The 22857-nt window shown below is 55.5% G+C and overlaps 1 protein-coding gene, 1 long non-coding RNA gene and 1 pseudogene across 2 annotated transcripts; 2 read left to right on the top strand and 1 right to left on the bottom strand.

Annotated features, from left to right (window-relative positions):
- Positions 1-2673: 2673 nt before the first annotated feature.
- Positions 2674-5612, bottom strand: LOC106558821. Its single transcript, XR_005359598.1, has 2 exons — positions 5458-5612; positions 2674-3312 (listed from the first exon to the last, which is right to left on the bottom strand). It is a non-coding gene; the product is annotated as an uncharacterized LOC106558821 (long non-coding RNA).
- A 2968-nt stretch (positions 5613-8580) lies between these two features.
- Positions 8581-21140, top strand: LOC106558748 (annotated as a pseudogene).
- NATD1 (N-acetyltransferase domain containing 1) lies at positions 9947-21131 on the top strand. The gene is made up of 3 exons (XM_038537151.1): positions 9947-10073; positions 16253-16371; positions 18082-21131. Exons 1-3 carry the CDS (start codon positions 9968-9970, stop codon positions 18196-18198), a joined length of 342 nt encoding a protein of 113 aa, XP_038393079.1. The 5' UTR covers positions 9947-9967; the 3' UTR covers positions 18199-21131.
- Positions 21141-22857: the final 1717 nt, after the last annotated feature.

Raw genomic sequence — 22857 nt, 5'->3', positions numbered from 1 at the left:
AGATCTAAATCAACACCTCACCAAAGAAGATACACAAATGGCAAATAAACATGTGAAAAGATAATCATCATCATTAGTCATTAGGGGAATGCAAATTAAAACCACGAGGTGCGGGATCCCTGGGTGGCGCAGCGGTTTGGCGCCTGCCTTTGGCCCGGGGCGTGATCCTGGAGACCCGGGATCGAATCCCACGTCAGGCTCCCTGCATGGAGCCTGCTTCTCCCTCTACCTGTGTCTCTGCCTCTCTGTCTCTCTCTGTGTGACTATCATGAATAAATAAATAAAATCTTTAAAAAAAAAAAAAAAAAAAAAAAAAAAAAAAAAAAAACCACGAGGTGCTACTACATATCAATTAAAATGACTAAAATTTAAAAGATGGACAATTCCAAGTGCTGGACAGGATGTGCAGAAACCTTACCTCAGCTCAAGTCTTGATCTCAGGGTCATGAGTTTCAGCCCCATGTGGGCTCCATGCCGAGAGCCTACTTTTTAAAAAAGGGAAAGATGGGGGGGATCACTGGGGGGCTCAGCGGCTTAGCGCCTGCCTTCGGCATGATCCTGGAGACTGGGGATCGAGTCCCAGGATTGAGTCCCACATCGGGCTTCCTGGACGGAGCCTGCTTCTCCCTCTGCCTGTGTCTCTGCCTCTCTCTCTCTCTCTCTCTGTCTCTTGTGAATAAATAAAATATTTTTAAAAAATAAATTTAAATAAATTTAAAAAGGAAAAAAACCTGCATGCAATAGTAGTTGTTTTCAATATAACCAAAACCTAGGAGGAACCAAATGTCCATGAACTTGTGAGTGGAAAAACAAATTATAGCATATCCATCCATGGAATACTATTTGGCGATGAAAAAGTTCTGAGCTACAGACAGAGGCAACAGCACGAGGCAACAGCTCGGGTGACTCTCAAGTGCATTATGCTGAGTCAAAGAAGCCACGCTGGAAAGGTGACATCGGATACGATTCCATTTGTGCGCCGTCTGGAAAAGGCAGAACTAAAGAGACACAAACAGATCAGTGGTTGCCAGGGACCTGGAGTGGGAGGATTAACTGCAAAAGGGCATAAGGAAATTTGGGACTGAAGGAAATACTCCCCAGGATGTTTGTAATGGTGCTTACAGGGCTGTATACTTTTGTCAAAAGTCATTAAAATCATATTTAACATGTATGAATTTTATATGAATTTTATAGTATTACTCTATACCTTAAAAGCTTGTGGAGGAAGAGGGAAGCCAGTTCAATAAAGAAAAAAAGCCCTGAGCAGCTGGCATGGGGGGTGGGGGTGGGGGACGGACCTGATGCTCAGAGGATGACATCATGGGTCCAGGCCTTGTGGCAACTGTGACAGGAGGAGCACACGGAGAGCTAGGTGAGGCTGAGGGCAGTGGCAGCCAGGTGGGTCTGGGCTCAGGGAAGACAAGGGCTGGAGGAGGCAGCAATGGCTCTTCAGGGCAGGCTGGGTGGGTGTCACAGCTGGAGATTCGGAGATTTTGGGAACTGCAGGGGCAGAGGGACATGTGGTGGCTCCAACTGTTCACAGTACAATGGGTCAGGAGCCTTCTCACCCATTACCTCCTTAATTCCTCACCCCAAACTATAGCTCAGAGAGGTTAGGCCAGCCTCCCAGGTCACACAGCAAAGCTGGTGGCAGAGCCTGGCCTGTTGACTCCAAAGTCAGTGTTCTTGCTCTAGGTGTAGAAGGGAAGCCAGGAATCCCTGAGGACCAGCCTCCCTGCCCAACTTGATATGCAACTCAGTTAAGTCACTTCCCCTCCCCAGGCCTCAGTTTCCACCTCTGTAAAATGGGACTCTAACAGAATCATTCTCATAGAGCTCTGGTGGGGGAGAAAGAAAAGACTCAGGGATAGGAAGTGCCCTACTGCCACCAGCCCAAACACCTACCCTCACACTGGCTGAGGAAAATGAATTAGGAAGGTAAAGTGGCAATAAAAACGGGGCTCCTTCCTGCTCCCTGGGCCTCAGTCTCCTCATTTGGCATGAGGGTTAATTGAGTTAAGTGACAGATGGGAAACAGGGGGCTAGTTTGAACACACACACATTTTTATTATGAAAAATTTCAAGCACTTAAGTTGAAGGCTGGGGTGGCCGTTGCTAATGCTCGGCTGAGTGTTCTCCTCTCTCCCCGCTTCTCTCTCGCTCCCACGTGGAGGTATACATTGCGGTCTGAATCACTCCAGGGTAAGTTGCTGCCATCACAACCTTTTACTCCTAACCCTTCAGCATGAAGAACAGGAACATTCTCACTTGTCACCACTATACGATTATCCCATCAAAGAAAAAAGCTATAATTCCATCTAATACGTAATCCATATTCCAGGCACCCCATTGTCTCCAAAATATCTTTTATGACTGGATTTTTTGTTTGAACCAAGATCCAGCCCAGATTCACTTATTCTAAGTGGTATTGTCTCTTCTTTTCCCATATTTTTTTGAGAAAATTTTACATCTCCAGAAAAAAAATGGCCTGAATTGCACAATGACTGTGCACATGACCTTCACCCAGCCATGTTGGTTGGTTGTTAAACTCCCCAGATCCTCTCTCTCCCCATCAACCATTTAAGAGTTAGCAGCAGACACGCATAATTGAAAAAAAAATTTAAAAAAAGAAAAAAAACATGCATAATTGTGTTTTCTAAGCAATTGCCATCATTTATATATAAGAAGACTTTATTATTTGATTTCCAGCTCCTGTTGAAAAACCAGGACAGCTTTCCAATGTAGGATACTCAGTGAGTAGCTGATGCCACTTTGGATGGGGCAGGAAGTCCCCACTCTGCCACACTCCACACTGCTCCCTGTTGTCTGACACCCATCCCGTCTCCCTCAGTCACATAACCTGCCTGGGCCCCGCCACCACTGCACTTTCGACTCCGATCTACTCCAGATGATCGCTGAGAGGCTCGGTCTTCTCAAGAAGGAGCCATCTGTGCCCTCGGGAAGGTCTTGTCTGTCAGGCCCACCTGGTGGCTTGTCCTCTGCTTGGCGTGTCAGACTCTGGACTCAGCCTCACCTGGGTTCAAAGCCCAGCTCATGACTTACCACTGAGGAGGCTACAGACAGTTCTCAGCCTCTCCAAAGTCTCGTCCCCTCATTTGCACAATCCCTGCTTCCCGGGTGAGTGTGAGGATTTAATGGGATCACACAGCACTCAGCGCAGTGCCCGGCATCGAAGGAGCACTCCAGAGATGCTGCTGGTAGCAGATGTATTTTTGAGAAGACAGTTGCAAAGGTAGGCAGAAACATCTGTACAAACATTCATGTCAATGCAGTGGAAAACTGGAAGTTGACCTAAATGCCCAACAACAGGGAACTGGTTAATTACTGTACCTTTAAGACAGAAGAATCAGCAGTGGAGACAAAGATGCTATATTTAGAAATGACCCAAATAACCATCAATAAAGGACTGTGTCTAAGAGAATGGTTAGGGTCTCGTCATCTGTTAGTGACATCATGAGATTTTGTTAATGGAACAGTGCGCAGCTGTAGAGCAGGGACACAGCGATGTACTGACACGGCTGGGCCTTGGGGACATCCTGGTAGGTGATATGCCCCACTTCGGGGTTATATGCTCATTTGCAGATTAAAAATGGGAGAGGGATCCCTGGGTGGCGCAGCGGTTTGGCGCCTGCCTTTGGCCCAGGGCGCGATCTTGGAGACCCGGGATCGAATCCCACATCAGGCTCCCGGTGCATGGAGCCTGCTTCTCCCTCTACCTGTGTCTCTGCCTCTCTCTCTCTCACTGTGTGCCTATCATAAATAAATTTAAAAAAATATATTAAAAAAATAAAAAATTAAAAAAAATAAAAATGGGAGAAAAAGAATATATACTTGTATTTACTCAAGTTTCTGTGTGGAGAAGTCTAGATACATTAAAAAAATAAACAAATAAAACTGCTTCCCTATGTGCGGTGGGGAACCGGGCACATGGAGGACATGGCATGAGGCCGATTGTTCCTGGTTGCCCTTATGTATTTTACTTTAGCTTTTCACACATGTGAACATATTGCTAAACTAAATTTAAAAATGCTTTTAAAAGGGGCACCTGGGCAGGGGCGCCTAGGTGGCTCAGCAGTTAAACGTCTGCCTTCGGCCCAAGGTGTGATCCTGGAGTCCAGGATCGAGCCCCATATTATGCTCCCTGCATGGAGCCTGCTTCTCCCTCTGCCTGTGTCTCTGCCTCTCTCTGTGTGTCTCTCATGAATAAATAAATAAAATCTTTAAAAAAATGAAAAGTGGGACGCCTGGGAACGCCAGGGTGGCTCAGCGGTTGAGCGTCTGCCTTTGGCTCAGGGAGTGATCCTAGGATCCGGGATCCAGCCCTGTATCTGGCTCCAAAGGAGCCTGCTTCTCTCTCTGCCTGTGTCTCTGCTGTTCTCTGTGTGTCTCTCATGAACAAATAAATCTTTTTTAAAAATTGGGGGGTGTCACCTGAGTGGCTCAGTTGGTTAAGTGTCTGCCCTCAGCTCAGGTCACCAGGTCATGGTCTTGGAGTCCTGGGATCAAGCCCTAGGTTGGGCTGTCTACTCAGTAAGGGGTCTGCTTCTCTCTCTGCCTCTTCCCCTACTCAAGCTCTCCCCCATCCTCCAGCAAATTAATAAATAAAAAACTTTTAAAAAACCGTTCTTAAGAATAATCTGTGGTTTCCATATATTAACAAAGGAAAATGTTCACAGTTTATTGTTAAAAGGGAAAAAACCCACTACAAAACAGTGGTTATGATCTGATTACATTTTTGTTAGAGAAAAGTCTGTGTGCAGAGCTCCAGGTGAGCAGGAGTTTCATCCACCTTATTTGTTACTGTTCTCAGCACACACAGGAGTGGCTCACTAAACATTGAATGAGCAAGTGAATGAATGAGTGAGTGAAGGCCGGATGTCTAGGACACGCAGCCAACCTGTGAGCATGGCGGACTTTGGAGGTAGGTTTCCAAGGGGCTTTTATACTGTTGAGATTTTTTTGGTTTATTCTGAAACTTTTAAATGAGCACCCCTTGTGCATCTAGTCAGGAACGAAGAGCAGTGAAGGCATCCCACCCACCCCACCCACTCTTGTTCCACGCAGGCCTGGCAGAGATGAGGTCCTGGGGGTTAGCTAAGGCTGCGGGAAGGAAGGGGAGGCCCAGAGAAGGCCTGTGACTGGCTGAGGGTCCCACAGTGGGGCCCAGATGGACGAGCCAGGCCTGTTCAACCTCCAACGCCAGGAAGTTTGGATGCTTGGTGAGGTTACTCGTACCCATCAACTCCATTTCACAGATAAGGAAACTGAGACCCAGGGGTATGAGTTAGAGGGGCTAAGATCACAGGTCCGGAGACAGACTGGCTCAGATTCTAAATCGGTCATTTTACCCCTGGAGTCTCCTCCTCGTGAAGCTTCAGTCCCCCTGGCCTACACACTGCAGTGGCGGGGGAGGGGGGGCTCACGCCCATGAGCTACCTGTGACAACCGCAGATCTTAGCACTGGCCACTGTTGCCACTGCTTGCAGTGGTGGAAGGGTCCCCTGCCTCTCAGCTTTCCTTTCCATGGTCCACCCCTAAGGAGGCAGGAGCTTCCTCACAGCTGAGGTCATTATGCAGTTCCATGGAATGTTCCGGAACCTTGGGAAGGAACAGACTGCTGACATGCATAGCACCCTGGGCACATCACAAAGACGTCATGTCAACTGACAGAGGCAGACACAGCCACATACTGTATGATTCCATTTCTATGACAGGCTGGAAAAGGCAAGAGAAGAGGGGCAGAGAACAAATCAGAGGTGGGAGAGGTTAAAAGGGGCTCAGAGGACTTGGGAGGATGATAAAACTTTCATTACTTGGTTGGGGGGAAGCTATGGGAGGGTATACACTTCTCAAAACTATACGCTGAAAGGCTCATTTTTTACTATATATGAATATGATCTGAAACTTTTTCAATTAAAAAAAAACCCAAAACAAAAACCTCAGCCATGATGGGTACGTTGGGCTTCATTTTACTATTCAATGTATTTACATCTACCATATGCTTGAAATTTTCCAATATTAAGAAGAAAAGGAAAAAACCTAAGACTCCATCCCTGATCTGCTCAAAATGTTCCCATAGCTCGGTCCTGGCTCAAACTAAAAGCCAAAGGCCCCACTGTGTCCAGTGAGGATCCTCAATCTATCCCCCAGGCCCCTCAGCCTCACCCCTCTCCCCAGCTCACTATGCCCTAGCCCCACTTGCCTCAATGTGTTTTTAAACATACCTCAGGGCCTTTGCACTGGCTATTGTCTCTGCCTGGACCGCTTTTCCCCACAACATCGCCTGACTCACTTTCTTACCTCCTTCAAATCTTAAGAGACCCCAAGTCATTTGAGGCATATCCTGGCAACCCTGTGAAATTTCCTTCAGAAGCATGCCCCATTTCCCTCCCAGCTGAATCTCTGGGGCATTGGTCTCCATGAGATGGGCCATGTAGTTCTTTCTTTGCTTATTATCTCTCCCTCTGCTAGAATGTAAGCTCGTGAAGGGCAAGGAGCTCAGTCTGTTTTGTGATGTCCCCTTAGAATAGTGCCTGGCACACAGTAGGTGCTCAATACATATTTGTCAAATGAATAGTGCTCACTTCGGCAGCACATATGATATTTGTAAAATGAATTAATGATTGACTGAGTAAATAATATCCTCATCCATAGGACCTGGTCTCCATGTGGCCCCAGCAGTTCCCAGCCATAGGGTCTTTAAGCACCCCCAGCTCATCTACTGGGGTCACACTTTCATTCAGCAGCCCATCCCCGAGGTCTCCTTCATGGCCAGCATGCTCTAGGGTCAAAAGATAAAGCAAATCCATTCAGCTTGGGGTGTGTTAACTGCTCACTTTACCTTTTATTAAGCTACTGCCTTGTTTCATAAAGGATTTCTGCAAGTTTTAAAGACCCAAGCAAGCTAATAGACATTACAACCCAGGAGAGAAAGAAAGAAGTCAAAAACAGGGTGGATCCTGGGCTTTTCCGCTAGGCCTCATGCACACTGGGTTCTGCCAAGGACTCATTCAGAGAGGAATCTCCCCTGGACCTAGGCTGACCAGGAAGCATCAATGAGGGCTTCCTGGAGGAAGTGATGTTTGAGCAACAACACAAGCAAAGGTCCAGAGTGGGAAACAGAATGGCCTGTTCATGGAATGTCCAGAACAAGCTCTTTGGAGAACAAAGAAGTCACCTGAGACATATACGAGGTCACATCTTGCTTGCTAAGGATTGTGGCCAGCCCTGCCTCAGGTGAGGTCAAGGCCCTCTCTATCCCCAGAATCTGTCTCCTTGTACATAATGACTCACTCCTCAGCCTTGTTTTTGTTTGCAAACTCCATGATATAATGCACTCTTGTTAGAAAAAATTCTCCTACAGTATTCTCAGTAAAAAATATCTGGCAAAGGACTCACAACAAGTTATGGGGAAAAAAAACTCCCATAAATCAAAAAGAAGAAAAATGAATGGGCATAACATTTAAGCAGGTTCTCCATAAAACGGGCATCCAAGTAGCTAAGAATCATTTGACAAAGGCTCAACGCCATCAGTCGTCAGGAAAATGCAAATGTAAGCCATCGAAAGACCACTTCACACTTATCAGAATGGCTAAAGTTAAAAGGATGGCAACACCAAATGGAATTCTCAAGATTATCATTAGGAGGAGTATAAAATGGTGCAAGCACTTTGGAAAAAGGTCTGGCAATTTCTCTTACACTTTCTATAAGATCCAGTATAGCACCCAACAGGAGTGCTACAGTAGGGACACCAAAAGAGGGTTCAAGACTGTGTTCAAAAGACGTGTTCAAGATTTAGTCATAACAGTCAAAACCTGAAGGCAACACAAATGCCCACCAACAGGTGGGTGGAGAAATAAATGACGGTGGGGCACCTGGCTGGTTCACTCAGCATGTGACTCTTGATCTCAGGCTCTGGAGGTCAAGCCCCACCATGGGTGTGGAGCCTACTGTAAAAATGTAAATAAATTAATAATAATATTAATTAAATAATTATGGTATATGCACACAATGGAATACCTACCATTCAGCAATGAAAAAGATACACCAACATGGAAGAATCTCCTACATAAAATGTTGAGCAAAAGATACTGGACACTAAAAAGTGCCTACTGTATGATTATGTGAAGTTCTGGGAGAGTCAAAGCAGTCAAGGACAGTGATTGGAAGGGAATGAGGGAACCTCAAGTATTCTCTACTGTGAGTTGGGTAGTGGTCACGTGGGAATGAACCTCAAGCTTACATCTTAACAAACTAGTAAAAGGTAACCTGTAGTCATGTTTCCTAAGCAGCAGTGGTGGGAGGGGGCGCTGCTTTGGGTGTGAATCAGACGAGTGTTGGGGGAAGGCTGGTCAAGTCCCCTTTTGGAAAAGAAGCCTGCCAACACCCCACCCCCACCCCCACCCCCACGGTCCTGTGAGTTGTTGAGAAAGTCTCTGCTCTCTTTCTGGAGCTCAGTTTCCCCATCTGTGGGGTGGATCCCAGGATCTCCAAAGCTCCCTCCTACACTTCTGCCTCTTTTGGGGTGAGGCGGCATTTCACCATCCGCCCTATCGCCCTATGGGCTACCCCAAACAAGGCTTCTCAGGTTTGACCCTCCTCACAGTCACACCTGCGTATAGGTGCCGCATCTGCAACATCAACCGTCCCCCTGCTGCTTATGAATTGCAGCTGTGTGCCTTGGGCCTCTATTCCTTATCTGTAAACTAGAGTCAAGCAGAACTATTTTCCAGGCTCGTGATAAGAATGTTCACTGAGGGGGGGGCGGCGGGGACTAACCCTACGCCTTGCCCGCAGCCGCGCCGCCGCGCCCTCTGCGCCCCCGCCCGCGCCCCCGCCGCCCCGTCGGGCCAGCCCGGCCTGATGGCGCAGATGGCGTCCACGGCAGCCGGGGTGGCGGTGGGCTCGGCTGTGGGGCATGTCGTGGGCAGCGCCCCGACCGGAGCCTTCAGCGGGGGCAGCTCGGAGCCCGCCCAGCCCGCCGCTCAGCAGGCCCCCACCCGCACTGGGCCCCAGCCCCTGCAGATGGGGCCCTGCGCCTAGAGGTCAGGCAGTTCCTGGACTGCTCCACCACTCAGAGTGACCTGTCCCTGTGTGAGGGCTTCGGCGAGGCCCTGAAGCAGTGCAAGTACGACCACGGTCTGAGCTCTCTGAGCCCCCTGCCCTGAAGAGACAGGTACGGACTGGTGCGGATCCCTGAGCCAACCCTGCACCCACCTTCACCCCTTCACCGACAGCCGGACCATGACCTCAGATTGTACCCATGTAGCTGGGATTGGGAATGAGGAGGGGGGTTTCTCACCCCACAGATGACCGGAGACGCAAATGTGCAATTAAAAGAGTTTATTTTAGACCATTAAAAAAAAAAAATGTTCACTGAGCGCAGGTGTAGCTTACCAGGGCTTTGCCCCGCACCCGCTGCGCACACAGCAAGTGCTTAATAACTGGTGGCTTCGAGGGGAGGATTAGAGATCCCCGTATATAGGTCGTTTCATGTTCTTGAGAAGGGGTCCGTGTAGGGGGCCCAAGTGGCTCGCGGGTCCAACGCAAGAGGGCACAGCGTCCCCGGGGCGGACGCGGCTCGCGTTGTTTTGTTTGGAGGGACGAGTGGCACGCGGCCAGGGAGGCGCTCGGCCCCTTTAAGAGTCGAGTGGAATGTATCAAAACAGAAAGGCCGCGTGCCCATTGGCCGCGCGCCGCACGTGACCTCACAGCTGATTTCCTGGCCCCCCTCCTTTTTTTGTTGCTGCCGCCGCCGCGGCCGCCGCCGAGTGTCAGTTTCTGCGCCGCCGCCTGCGGTCCCCCGGCCGTCCCGCGGCCCCCCCCCCCCCGCCGCCGCCGCCGCCGCCCCGCCGCGGGCCCGCGCACCTCTCCGCGCGTCCGGCCCCGCCGAGCCGGCTCGGCCCGAGGGTCCCGGCGGCCGCTGCCGGCGCTGCCCCGCGCGCAGATGGCGCACTCGGCGGCCGCCGTGCCGCTGGGCGCGCTGGAGCAGGGCTGCCCCATCCGCGTGGAGCACGACCGCCGGCGCCGCCAGTTCACCGTCCGGCTCAACGGTAACGCGGCGTCCGGCCCGCCCCCGCCTTTTGTCTGCGAGCGAGCGGGGCCCGCCGAGGCCGCCCCCTAGCTGGGGCGCGCGCCCTCGGCCCCGGGCCCGGGAGGGGCGTCGCGAGCGCGCGCCGCGGGGTGGCCTCCGCGGGGCCCCGCTCCGCTCCCGCTCCGCCCCGCGCTCCGGGAGCAGGCCACGCGCTGTGCCCGCGGGCGAGGCGGGGGCGCGGCCGGCTCGCGGGGCAGGGGTGGGGGGAGGGGGCCCCGGGGCAGGCAGAGGTCCAAGCAGGGCCGGCCCGGGTCCTCCGCCGCCAGCACCCAGCTTCAGGCCGCAGGGGACCCGCACCTGCTCCAGCGCCGCCGTGTCCCGGTGTTGGACACCCCCTGGGGGCTGTTGTGGGAGTCCTGGAGAGTGAGTCCACCGTGACCTCCTGCCTCTCCCTGGTGGCCACACGGCTTCTGGCCGCCCCTGGGAACTTTAGCTTTTCTGCACCCGGGTTGGGGGCATCTCCTGGGCAGACCTGGGGTGAGGGAGAGAGGGGTGTCTGCTTCACGGGGGGCGGGGGGGGGGGGTGCGATAGAGGGGAAGGTGTCACCATCGGTCCGTTGGCTCTGAGACTTTGGCCAAGTGACCTCCACTCTGTGTGCCCCGGTTTCTCCATCTCTACAATGGGAGTGACACCAGTGCACACCTGAGCCCTGGTTGGAGGGACAAAATGCTGTAATAATGAGAGTAAAGAAGCCTTAGAATAGCCCTGGCAGAGCAAGTGCTGCTCTACTGATGGTGGTTTTGAAAACCAGAAAGCAAAGTCTTCATTTCCTGTAAAGAAAGTTTCCACCACTTACTAGCCTGTGCCCCCTCCTGGCTAAGAGGTCTGAGGGGACAGAAAATAGAATGATAAGATCTAGGATCAGGAGCTCTCTATGCACCCCCTCTCTGCATTAATAACTTTTTCTTCCATCCCAGCTGGGCCCCCCTGCGGCAGTGTCCAAGCCAGAAGGGCCCTCAGAGGCCATTGTGCCCATTTCTGACAAGGGAAGACAGAGGCTCGGCGAAGGGAGAGGCTCGCCTAAGGTCAGGCAGTGAGTTAGGGCAGAGCTGGGATAGGATCCCCCCTAGTGTGAGCCCTGGAGCTGGGCTTATCCAGCCTGTACTTGCACGGGAAGTCAGGAGGGGCTGGGGCAGGGACAAGGACGGACCGCATCCCTGCTACAACATCCCCTTCATGTGGGCATTCTCACCCCACGTTACGGATGAGTAAACTGAGTTTTGAACGGTAGGGGAGGAGTGACCCCCCAAAGTGCCAGAGCTCAAGCCCAGGCCCGACTGACCAGGCACCGTGTTCTTTCCGTGTGGACGCAGGTTCTTCCACCACTGTGGTGCTCACTGTGGTCCAGGTGACCTTGACACTCCAGTTGGCCACTTGTGTGGAGGGTCCTTGTGGCTTTTCACAGCTTCTTTTCTGAGGTTCCAGGGAGGCCTGTGTTTCCCTAGGGGCTCAGGAGGTTCCTCTGTACAGTCAGAAAGTTTGGGGTTTTCCTTTTTGTTGCCAATCAGTCCAGCCAAAGGACACCCCTCCAGGATTGGCAATGGTCAAGGCTGGATGTGCCTAGCCGTTTTTCTAACCTTGTCTCCTGCCCTTCCCTGAATGGCTAACTCCATCATGGACTGGGGCTCCCCAGCCAAGCCCAGGGAGCAGTGGGAGGCCACCAGCTTCTGTCCAGCCTGGGAGGGGGGTCTGGCTGTGTATATGGGGAGTAGTAGGGTGAGAGCATCCATGTCTGGGCCTGGGCCTTTCCTCAGCTGCAGAGGGTAACGTCCTGCCATAGAGCCCCCCGAACAGCAGGGCAGGCCCTGGAGACTAGCTCAGGGTGCCTACCGAGGGAGGTGAATGCTCAGCCTGAGAGCCAGAGCAGCCTCTGGGGCCATCCCCCTGGCAGAGCTGTACCAATGAGTTTCTAGCGAGCTCCGCTTGTGGGCGATGGCAGAGGCTGAGCCACTGCATCCGAGTCCTTGCGTCCCGGGCGGGTTCTGGGCATGTGGCGGGGGGGGGGGGGGGGGGGGGGGGGGTGAGGGGAAACTGCTCTTCCTGTTTTATAGATGAGGATCCCTAGATACAGGGAAGTGACTGGCTTGCTCAGGGTCTTGTACTCAGAGGTGGGAGAACTGGGATCCCTCACACAGGCTGTTATTGAGTGCCTACTGTGTACCAAACATTGTTCTAGGTGCTGAGTACTGGTAGGCTGACAGTCTAGACGGGCAGTAGACAATATGTGAAGTGTCAAGTGTCCTAGAAGGCAAGGGCCTGGTTAGGCAAAGGCTGCTGCCTAGAATCCAGGGTCCAGGGGGGCCACTCTGGGAACGTGCCAGTTACTTAAAGACCTAAAGGAGGCAAGAAGGGAGAGCTCCATCAGACAGAGCACTCCAAGTGGAGGAGGCAGCAAGACCGAAGGCCCTGTATGTCATAGGTGGGGACACCAGGGCACATAGCCAGTAGGCATCTAAGGCAGCACTGAGCCCCTGTCCCTGGGAAGTCCCTCCTTGGCCTTAGCTCTGACCTCCCAGCCAGGGCTGAGTGTCCCACGTGTTGCAGGGAGGAAGGTCATCTGGGTCCTAGAATCCTGGTGCTTTCTGCATGCTCCCTGATCCCCAACCCTGGGGCAGGGTAAGCCCTGACTTCCAGTCCCAGCTCTGCCGAGTGACCTCAGGCCAGCCAGTCCTGACACCTCTGTGTCCCAAGCACTTACCTGTCCCTCCTAGGACACTTGCTACACCCTCCTGGACCTCAGAATCACCTTGAGATCATGAACTGTAACTAGTTTTGAGAACAGTTAAAGCTGCTCCACTAGTGAAGGCCCTGCCCTGAGTTTCTCCACTCTGGTACCCTCCACCCAGCCCCAACTCAGCCCCAAAGTCCCCGGGGAAGTTATCAGGAGAAGCAGTCACTGAGAAATTGTCTTCCCTGGCAGGTGGGAGGAGGAACCAGGACTCTGCTTGGTCCGGAGGCCCCCAATGGCCAGTACCAACCCCCTTGCTAGGAGCTGGGAGTTCTTGGCAGCTCACCAAACCCCGCCCAGAGAAGGGTCTGGGGCCTGAGCAGGTGACAAGGACAGCTTGGCAAAGACTGGGGCAGGTCAGGAGCTGGGCGAGCTTGAGGAACAGCAAGGCCAGTGTGGCTGGCCCGGGGCCCCGACAGAGGACATGCGGGATCCAGTGGGTGGATGCAGGGAAGCCGACAAGGCAGCCAGAAGGGAGTGCCTGCGGAGATGTGAGCAGTGGCCAGATTGCAGGCACGTTGTGAAGATCATGTCCGTGGACCTATTCAAGGGTCAGATCAGGGTCTGAGATGAAGGCCAGGCACAGAGGACCTTGAGGATCTTGGCCTGAGTCACGGGAGGATGGCCATGTCCTAGGGCTCTCCAGGGCAGTTTGGTAGGTGAGGGGGATCAGGCTGTATCAGGTAGGGGGGTTGGGACAAGGTGACCTGCGCTGCCCCACTAACCCGAGGTGCTGGGCCACAGAGCAGGTGCCCCAGGACTGTGCAATAGGGGTCTGGCTCCTCAGCCTAGAATGCTGTGGCCTGGCTGGTGGGAGGGTTCATTATAGAGCTTTTCACTCACACGTAGCCTACGCCCACCCTGGTGACCCAGATGGCCTTTAAGTACCTCTTACAGCCAGAAAATTCAAAGTGAGCTCAGCCCCACATGCTGCCGGGCTGTGTGACTGCCTCTCAGAGTCTCCATTTCCCCATCTGTAAACAGGGCTGTAAGAATCTCACCCACTTTGTAAGATTGTGGTAAGGCATAGTGTATGGAGAGAGCTGAGCACAGGACTGCCTGTTGCAGCGCCCCATAGGGGTGAGCTTTCTTTCGTCTCCCGGAAGGCCAGCCAGGACCCCTGCGTGGCTTCCTACTGCTCTCCCTCCCTCATTCAGGTTCAGCCCTGCCCACTCACTGATCCTTGAACATTCCACCTCAGGGCCTTTGCACATGCTGTTCTTGCCACCTGGACAGCTCATCCTCCACATCTCCTTTTGGATCATTCACCTTCTCCAGGTCTTTGCTCAAAAGAGGCCTCCCTGTAGATTCTAAGATGGCAACCCTCCCCCCTTCTCTGCTGTATTCCAGCTTATCACCTTCAGGTTTCGATTATTATCACAGTATTATCTGTTTTCCTCCATGAAGGAAGGTGTAGTCAGTTTTCTTCACAGCTGCATGCACAGCACTCAGAACCCTGCCTAACACAGCCCTCCATGAGTTTGGGGGTACTTCAGTGGCCTGGGCATGCAGGCAGCAGCTCCGTCAGTGACTGGTGACCAGCTCAGGCCCAAAATAGCCTCCTGATCTCTGCCCTCCTGTACTGGGTGAGGTGAATTCACTCCCTGGGACAGAGGCAGGAGCCAAGAACCAAGTCCCATGGTGCAGGGGGCCAGCTGGGGCAGGTGGCAGAGGAGGCCATGGCCGGACCCTGGCCACATGGCTCCGCTGGAGCTCCGGGAAGGGGCAGAAAGCCGCCCACCTGGGACTGGAGCGTCCTGTAGCGTCTGGCTTGCTGTGAGATGCTGGTCTGGTCATTGAGATCTCTTGGCCTGTCAGCCTTCCACACTCGCCAGGGGCTGGGAGCCCAGGCAGCAGTTAGGGACGCATTCTCTAGGATGCTTTAAATTCAAGCACATGAAAGACCGTTGGCTTTAAAGATTTTAGGGCAGCCCCGGTGGCTCGGCGGCTCGGCAGTTTAGTGCTGCCTTCAGCCCAGGGCGTGATCCTGGAGACCCGGGATTGAGTCCCATGTCGGGCTCCCTGCATGGAGCCTGCTTCTCCCTCTGCCTGTGTCTCTGCCCACCCCCACCCCCGTGTGTTTCTCATAAATAAAAAAATAATGTAAAAAAATCTTTAAAGATTCTAAAAAGACGCTTGGCATCTCCATGCTCTCTTTTAGAGCCAGTGAATTGTGTTTTCTAACCTCAGGGCCTTGCCGTTGACCCTGTCCTGTCTGTCCCTCCCTCGGCCACCACCTCAACTCAGAGGTTTTCTTGGAGGATCCCTGGGACTGCCTTGGGCTACATGGCCCCATCTCGCCCCCAACCTGCTTTTTTCTTTCCTTCGTACACTTTCTGAAATTATAGACCATGGAGTTGTCCTCACCCTGTCTTTCTCTCACTTACCATGTCCAGGTCACAGGCATGGCCTGCCAGCTACGCCCTCACACCACCGGCAGAGCCCGGTGCCTTCCCGCACCCCTGCCTCCACCTGGCCACAGCCTTGGTCCGTCCTAACTCACCTGGCTGGGGCGGCCGCCGTCTCATTGGTCTCCCTGTTCCTGCCCGGGTCCCCTCTCGCAGCGGCCAGAAGGATCCCTGAAGTCATGAGTCACCTCCTGCCCCTCCCCTGCCGAGGACCCTCCTATGGTTCCCAGCTCACAGGGATTTAAAGGCTCTGCCGGACCTGCTCCTGTCACGTTCCCGCCCTCCTCACCCCCCACCCTCCCCTTTGCCCACACTGCTCTGGCCACCCCAGCCTCCTCACTGTCCCTCAAACACACCAGACCCCCGCTGCCTCGGAGCCTTTGCATTGGCTGTTCCCTCTGCCAAAACACGATTCCCCAGACATCCTGTGACTGACTCCTTCTCCTTCCTCTCTCTACCCAGCACTCCCTCCGCCCCTGCCCCACCCCTGGCCACACTACACATTGACTTGCTTTTCTTGTTTATTCTGTCACCCCTTTTAGTCCGTTCCAGGAGGGCAAGGCTCTTTGTTTGGCTTGTTTGTAGCTGAGTCTCAGTACCAGAAACAGTGCCTGGGGCTCAGTAAACATCTGTCAGGTGGAACGGATGGATACAGGGACGGATGGACAGAGAAGACAGCTAGGTAGTGGGTGGCGGGGTGGGTGGATGAGTGGGTAGACGGCTGGGGGCGTGTGGAGAATGATGAACACCGCAAAGGCTCATGTGGGGCTCAGTGTACTCTAGGCAGTGCTCCCAGCATCTTGTAGAGATGACTCCTTTAATCTTCTAAACACTGTGAGGAATGCTTTATTATATCCCCACTTTATGGGTAAGGAAACTGAGGCACAGGGAGGTCATTCAGAGTCCAACTCCAGCACTCAGGTTCCGCATCCCTAGCCCTCCGTTTGCCTGATTAAGCCCCAAGAGCCTCCAGGGCCTCACCTGTTCTCCACCCTCCACAGGATGTCACGACCGGGCCGTCCTGCTCTACGAGTACGTGGGCAAGCGGATCGTGGACCTGCAGCACACCGAGGTCCCCGACGCCTACCGCGGGCGTGGCATTGCCAAGCACCTTGCTAAGGTACCGCGGGCAGAGGGTGGAGGGTGGGGAGGGGGCACCGTCCTCTCGTTCAGCTAAACCAGAGCCCTGGGGGCCAGAATATAATTCATAGGTGCTCAGTAAACCTTTAGTGAGTGAGTAGATAAGCGAAGGTCCAAGTACGTGACTTGTGTCCCATTCCCTGCCCCTGAGGCCCTCCATCCCCATAGCGCCTCCAGCCAAGGCTGGCTGCAGAGCAGGTTTGGGCTTAATGCAGGGAAGTACAGCCCAGAACAGAGAATGGCCTTCCACTCATGCCTCTGAGGGCTGCACCAGGCCCGTGTTCCTCCCGGGCCTGCTCTAGCCACCTCCACCCCCGCCTTGAGCCTCTGTTGCTCTGCTGCCCTCTGCCCTGAAGCAGCCACTGCCACCAGGACCAGCAGCTCATGCCCATGTCTGGAAGACAAAGTGATCTTCTTCCTTTACATGGGATCAGCCTCTGCACTGCTCTGGGGGGCTGTCCCAGGTTGCCTCTGTGGGAATTCAGAGAGTCACTGGCCTGGGGAGAGGGGAGGTGGGCCATGGAGCTGGGGAGCCCTGGCTGGCCATGGGACCCACCGCAGGCCCTGTCTGGGGCTCCCCTGAGCCCCGCCTGCTGAGGGCATGGAGGTGCTTGCTGTGTGGCCTCTGACTGCCGCCTTCTGGGGCCTTGAGTTTCTTTTTCCGTGGAACGGGAGAATAGACTGGAATCTTGTCTCTCAAGGGTCTCAGGGTGTGAGCCCCAAGGTGGGGTGTGGATGGTGAGACGCAGCAGGGCCTGCTCGGGCGTGTGGAGCTGGAGGTTCAGACTGGCCGACACGTAAGCACAGGGTCCCTGGTAGGCGCTCGGTACATGCTGCGCCCCTCTCATCAGACCAGCCAACCCTACCCAGGCTGTCCTCCACTTTGTTGTAGCAGACGTTTATTAAACACCAGCTGTGTGCAGGCATCCTGCAAGGTGCCGGAGGGCAGGGGGTGCACTGGGCACACCCTTGCTCTCCAGGGCCTGAGCACCTTCCTGAGAACAGCCACGGGTGTGAGGAGCGCCACCTGCTGGCACCCTCATTGCTCCCCCCCATGGTCGGCTTCAGGAGCCCTAAAATGCCCACACTGACCTCTGCTAGGTGTAGGGAGCCCTGGGGGTTGTGGGAGCCACAGGCGCCCCTCACCCAGCCAGAGGGTGAGGTTCCAGGACCAGGCATCAAATGAGTGGCCACATGAAGATGAGAGAAAAGGAGCCATAGGCAGCAGGTGCCTTGTGAGTGCAGAGGCGGTGAGATCGGATGGGAGGGTGTGCTGGGTGCCAGGCCTCGCAGGTGGGGAGTGGGACAGGCAGGACGTGGCATGGGGTCAGGGGTTCTTTGGTTTCATGCCCACCTGATGCTGTGCCAGATGCACAGGGCTGCGGCCCCTTGCTACTCGGTTCCCTGGCTGCTGTGTGCAACCTGCCCTCCCAGGGCCTCGGGAGCCCCATCCTTGTTTATCTGCCTCAGTATCATGTGGCCTCGGGCAATTTTGCCAAAGCTTTCTGCCTCAGTTTCCCCCACTGTGAAAGGAGGGTGGCGGCAGCACCTCCCTCCTCCCGTCGCTGGCCAGATAGGACCCTTGGCCGGTGCAGCCAGCTCCCGCCCTCTGAGGGACCAGGCTGGGAGGTGTGGGGGCTGGGCTCGGGCGGCAGGCACTGACGGCTTCTCTCTCTGCCCCGGCCGCCAGGCTGCTCTGGACTTTGTAGTGGAGGAGGACCTGAAGGCCCATCTCACGTGCTGGTACATCCAGAAGTACGTCAAGGAGAACCCCCTGCCGCAGTACCTGGAGCGCCTGCAGCCGTAACCCCGGCCCCATGGGGCAGGAGCCTCCACGCCAGACCTCTCCTCGCGGCCTTTGCCCGGCCCTCCGCGTGCTCTCAGGAAACCTGGTCCCCACCGGGGACAGACTCAGAGTTATTTTTGTAAGGATACTTCGTCGGTGGCCCTGGGAGGCCACTGGCCGACGATGGGCCGTAGTCCAGCTCCCGTGGAGCAGGGGAGGCCAGGCGGCCGAGCTCCTGGCAGCTCCCCCTTGGCAGACACCGGCTGGCTTCTCGCAAGGGCCCGCAGCCGGGTCTGCAAGGCGGCTGGGGTCATCCCTGTGGCCAGTCCGGATGCCACCTGCTCTTCCTGCTCTGTGATGGGCAGGAGGGCTGATTTGGGGCCCCCTCTGCTGCCACCTAGGGCTCTGTCCTTCATGCAGATGACGAGGGGCTTCCCTGAGTGCAGAGGAGCAATAAGAAACCTTGTGTGCCAACCTCCCGGGGGCGTAGCACCAAGCCACGGCTGCCACCAGTGCGGCCCCTTCTCCTCCTCCGACACACATGCCCCAGGCTCTGAGGGGCAGGCCAAGGCGAGGGGTGGCCCTCCTTCATGTGGAAAGCCTGGGACGCACAGACTGGGCTCCCACCATGGCTCAACTGTGCACACGTGAGCACACATACACACGCACAGACACACAAAAGCTCACACACACGGGACACTGCAGGGCTGTGCATCAGTGGAGTGGCAGGTGGAGGGGGCGCTGGGTGTTCTGTCCTTGGCACCCATGTCCTTAACTCCTTGCCATTGTCTGTCAGCTCTGCAACACATCGCGGCCCTGTCCCCTGTGGCTGTCCTGTCTCCCTGCAGCCAGCCCCGTAGGTGGCCCGAGCACTGGCAGCCGCCCTCCCTTTGCTGGCCTCTTGGCTGCCCTGTGGGTGGGCTTTCTCAAAGAGGACCCTTTGGAGCTTAGGTGGGAGGGAGGCAAAGTGTCCTCAGAAAACTGTCCTCACTATCCAAGGGGAAGGAACGTTTCTGTGGAGGGGATTTCCTTTGTGGACATTGGACATCAGAGCATCTTTCTTTCATGGCACGCTTACGGCTGGGCATGTTCTGTTGCCTGGCTGGGATCCCAGACCAACTTCCTTGGTAATCGCCCTGGAGGTGCACACTGGCACCCTCTGTCCTGCAGGCCTTATGAGCTGGGTAGGGCTCGGGGTCCTGACCACCTGTGCCCTACTTCCCACAAGAATCAAGTCCATGCCTCCCTCCCTGTGGGGCTGGAGGGAGACGCTGAAGGCAGAGCCCCTGTAGGGCTGAGACAAAAGTTAACAGCACAGCGCTTGGGGTAGCATGGCCCCTCCAGGCCTCCGGCTGGGGTGGGCTTGGGGAAGCATGTGTGATGGGGCTGGCGACCCCTCCTCTTCTCTGCTTCGCTGTAACAGGCCTTGGCTTGGGTTGCCTTTCCACTCACCTCTTCCCTCTGGGTTTCGGCACCAAGCTCACCACAACCACCAGGCCAGCTTGGCCGCCCATCTCAGATGTTTGCACAGACACCTTCCCACCCAGCGGCAGGAACACTTAGATCAGGACGCCTGACAGCCTACCTGTTTGTGTGTGTGTGGGGGGGGGTCCCTGAGCCCCAGAGCCCCCAGAGAGGCAGTGTCTTCAGCATCCCCACTCCCATGTGCTAGCTCCCAACCCTGCTCTGGCCTCTAAGAATTCTCCTCCCCAAGGGCTGGGGGTACCTCTCACCTTCCCACCATGCTCCTCAGTTCTGTTTGCAAAGGGCTATTCTGAGGAGCCAGAGAAGCCCCTGGGCCTCCACTGTGCTGGGAGTCCCTGGCCAGGAATAACTGGCACAAGTAGGTTCTGTTGCTGAGTCCCCTCCAAGCTGGGGGTGTCCCCTCCCTGGCACAGCTCAAAGAAAGGGGGTTGTTGGCCTGAGCGTAGACAGATGGGCCAGTCTGGGGTCTGGGCCTTCTCCCTCTGGCTCCTGGGGCAGTGGGATTATGAGTCCCCTTCCTTTCCCACTCCCCACCCACACATGCCTTCCCAAGGTCAAACACAGACTCAGTCATGAAAACTCCGCAGTAGCTCAGAAACCCGTGGCCTGCAGAATGATGGGAACCAGCTCCGGGAGGGTACTGGGCCCCAGCGCCCTCCCAGGCCATCCATGGGAGGGTGCCCTACAAGCAGTAGCACAGGGACCCCAGAGAGGTCCCCAGGGCAAGCAGGGTTTACGGGAACAGAGAGCCATGTGGCACGGAGGGAGCAGGCCTGTCCTGGTCCTCAATGTGTCCACCTGTGTTCTTACCGCAGGTGACGTGCCATACCTGGCTGGCAGACACACAAAACACTTACTACTTGAACCAGGAGACACGCAGGGTCTTGGGGGACTGGTATCAGCCCTGGGCTGGGGAATGGCTGGTCCCCAGTTCCTGCAGGAACACCCTGGAGCCTGCCCACCTCCCGGCTGCCTTAAAGTATTGCTGACCCCACTGCAGTGGTCAGCCTGGCCCTAAATCTCCAGCAGGGCCTCAGGGCAGCAACAGCCTGCCCTCTCAAGGCCCCAGAGCCCCCAGCCCACCTCCACCGGCCTCCCCACCCCCTGGTGCTACTCTGCCTGGCAGTCCAGCCTCACCCCTACCGTCCCTGGATGCTCCAGGAGCCCTTCCTCCACAGGCAGGTCACGTGGGCCACCCACAGGGGCAGGGGAATGCTCGGGGATCCCACAACTGGCCCCTCTTCCAGCAGAGTGCCCCAAAGGCCCTGCATTCTCCTGCCACATCTTGCTTTGTGGGTTTCCTTCTCTTGCCCAGTCAAAATAGGTGGTAACTCATGTGCCTTTCCTACTCAGGACCTGTTCCAGGTGGCGCCTGGGCCAAGGCTGGTCTTCAGACCTGCTCCCGTTGTTACTTCTCAAACTCCTCAACAGATTGCATGGCATACATTTCAATAAAAGGTGTGACCTAGTGCTCTGGCTTCCAGAAGTGGCGCAGGGGTGCTCAGGCCAGGGGGCCGTTCCCCCCACACCATGGTGCTCTGTCCTCTACCCCCAATGTCCGTGCGCCGGTCTGATCACTGGCCCCCCCCTTTCCTGAGGAAGAGAGAAGTTCAGGGTCAGGAGCCATGGGCATGAGTAAGGAGGGGAGAAGGCAGGCTTGGCAGGCACCCTCTGCTCTTCCATCCCCTGTCCCTGGCAGCAAAGCCCCCATTTCCTGGTCAGGAAGGCGAGGCTCTGATGGGCCCCAGGGCCTGGCTGAGGTCTCCCAGCTGGACAGCGGTGGCATCAGGGTCTGGGGACTTGGCCATCCTTTCCCTTGTTGCAGCTCCCCCCCCCCGAGGCTGCAGCGATGCTCTCAGCATGCAGCCCGCAAAGCAGGGGAATGAGGTTTGCCAGGAAGAGGCTGTGATGTCCTGTCCCATCCGGTCTCAGCTGTTGCCCTTAGACCTGCTCCTCTCCCCACTAAAGAGCCTTCCCTTGGGGCTTCTGGTGCAGTGGAGAGATGCAGGCTCCCATGTAGGCCTGGGGGGGTGGGGCAGGAGGCTGTGCCCTGTGCTTGAGGGCCATGTGGCCACAGTGTGTGAGTGTCCCCCTCCCTACCCCCCAGGCCGTGGCCCAGGGAGGGGGACCCCTGCATGGGGAATTTCCTAGTTTACACTCAAGATGACGGCGCTACCCCAAACGACAGGAGAACAGGGCACTGCGGTCACCAGGCCTTTCGAGATCTTGTCTGGCTTCTCATGGCACTGCCATGAGATCCCAGTTCTTAGGCCTACTTCACAGATGGAGAAACTGAGGCCCAGAATGGGGCGGGGAGGTCGTCACTAGGCTGCAGAGCACCAGGACCCACACCTCGCTGGTTGCCTCAGTCCTGCAGCCACAGGACATCAGAGAGGGGCTTTCCTGGCTGCCAAGGATGCTCTGGAGCCAAGTCTACAGCTTCCGTTCTGCTGACCCCGCTGCAGCCCCGCATCCAGCCCTCAGGGCAGCATTTGGAGCTGTCTGTCGTCTGTCCGGTGACTGGGGACAGCAGCCAATGGGTCTCTGAGCTGTGGCTTCAGGAGGCACCTCCACCCCCAACACCCCTCCCTGAAACTAGGGGAGATGTTAAGTAGCAATCTTGCCACCACGGAGTGCTGTGAACCTCCAGGGTCTCCCCTGACCCCAGGGGGCAGTGAGGTCATGACTGCCCCAGCCCAGTCAGATCACACAAGCAAGCCTGGTGCCTGTGTTCGAGGGACTGTTCCCTTGGAGGCCGTCGCTCTGACCCAGAATTACATGGGTTCCTGTAGAGTTAGGAAAATGCAAACTGCACCAGGTGCTACAAATGGGATTTAGTGCAGGGGACTGGTTACCAAACTGTAGGAAGGAGCAGAAGGGCAAGCACAAGAAGGTGACCCAAACGTTGGGAAGTGCAGGAAGCTGCTGTGACACGAGTGGGGGCACAGTGTCACAGCAAGCCATGATCACTGGGCCTCTGCTAGGACCTCGCTGCCTGGATAAAGCCTGGAGTGCATGTGCCCACCCATCGCTGCTGCCATGGCCACTGAAAACACCACCAGGTCCAGAAACTTGCCCGCACCGTCTCCTAGCCTCGTGCCACTGCCCTCCTCGGGCAGAAGCGAACGGGCAGCCACTGCTAAGGGCTCTGCGGAGTGTGGCTTGCAGGCATCTCTTCCCGGTGTGATCCGTGGA

This window comes from Canis lupus, chromosome 5, assembly GCF_011100685.1.
Source record: "Canis lupus familiaris isolate Mischka breed German Shepherd chromosome 5, alternate assembly UU_Cfam_GSD_1.0, whole genome shotgun sequence".
NCBI classification, from domain to species: Eukaryota; Metazoa; Chordata; class Mammalia; order Carnivora; family Canidae; genus Canis; species Canis lupus.
The sequence above is the reverse complement of the archived record's forward strand: the minus strand, read 5'-3'. Positions and strand labels throughout refer to the sequence as shown.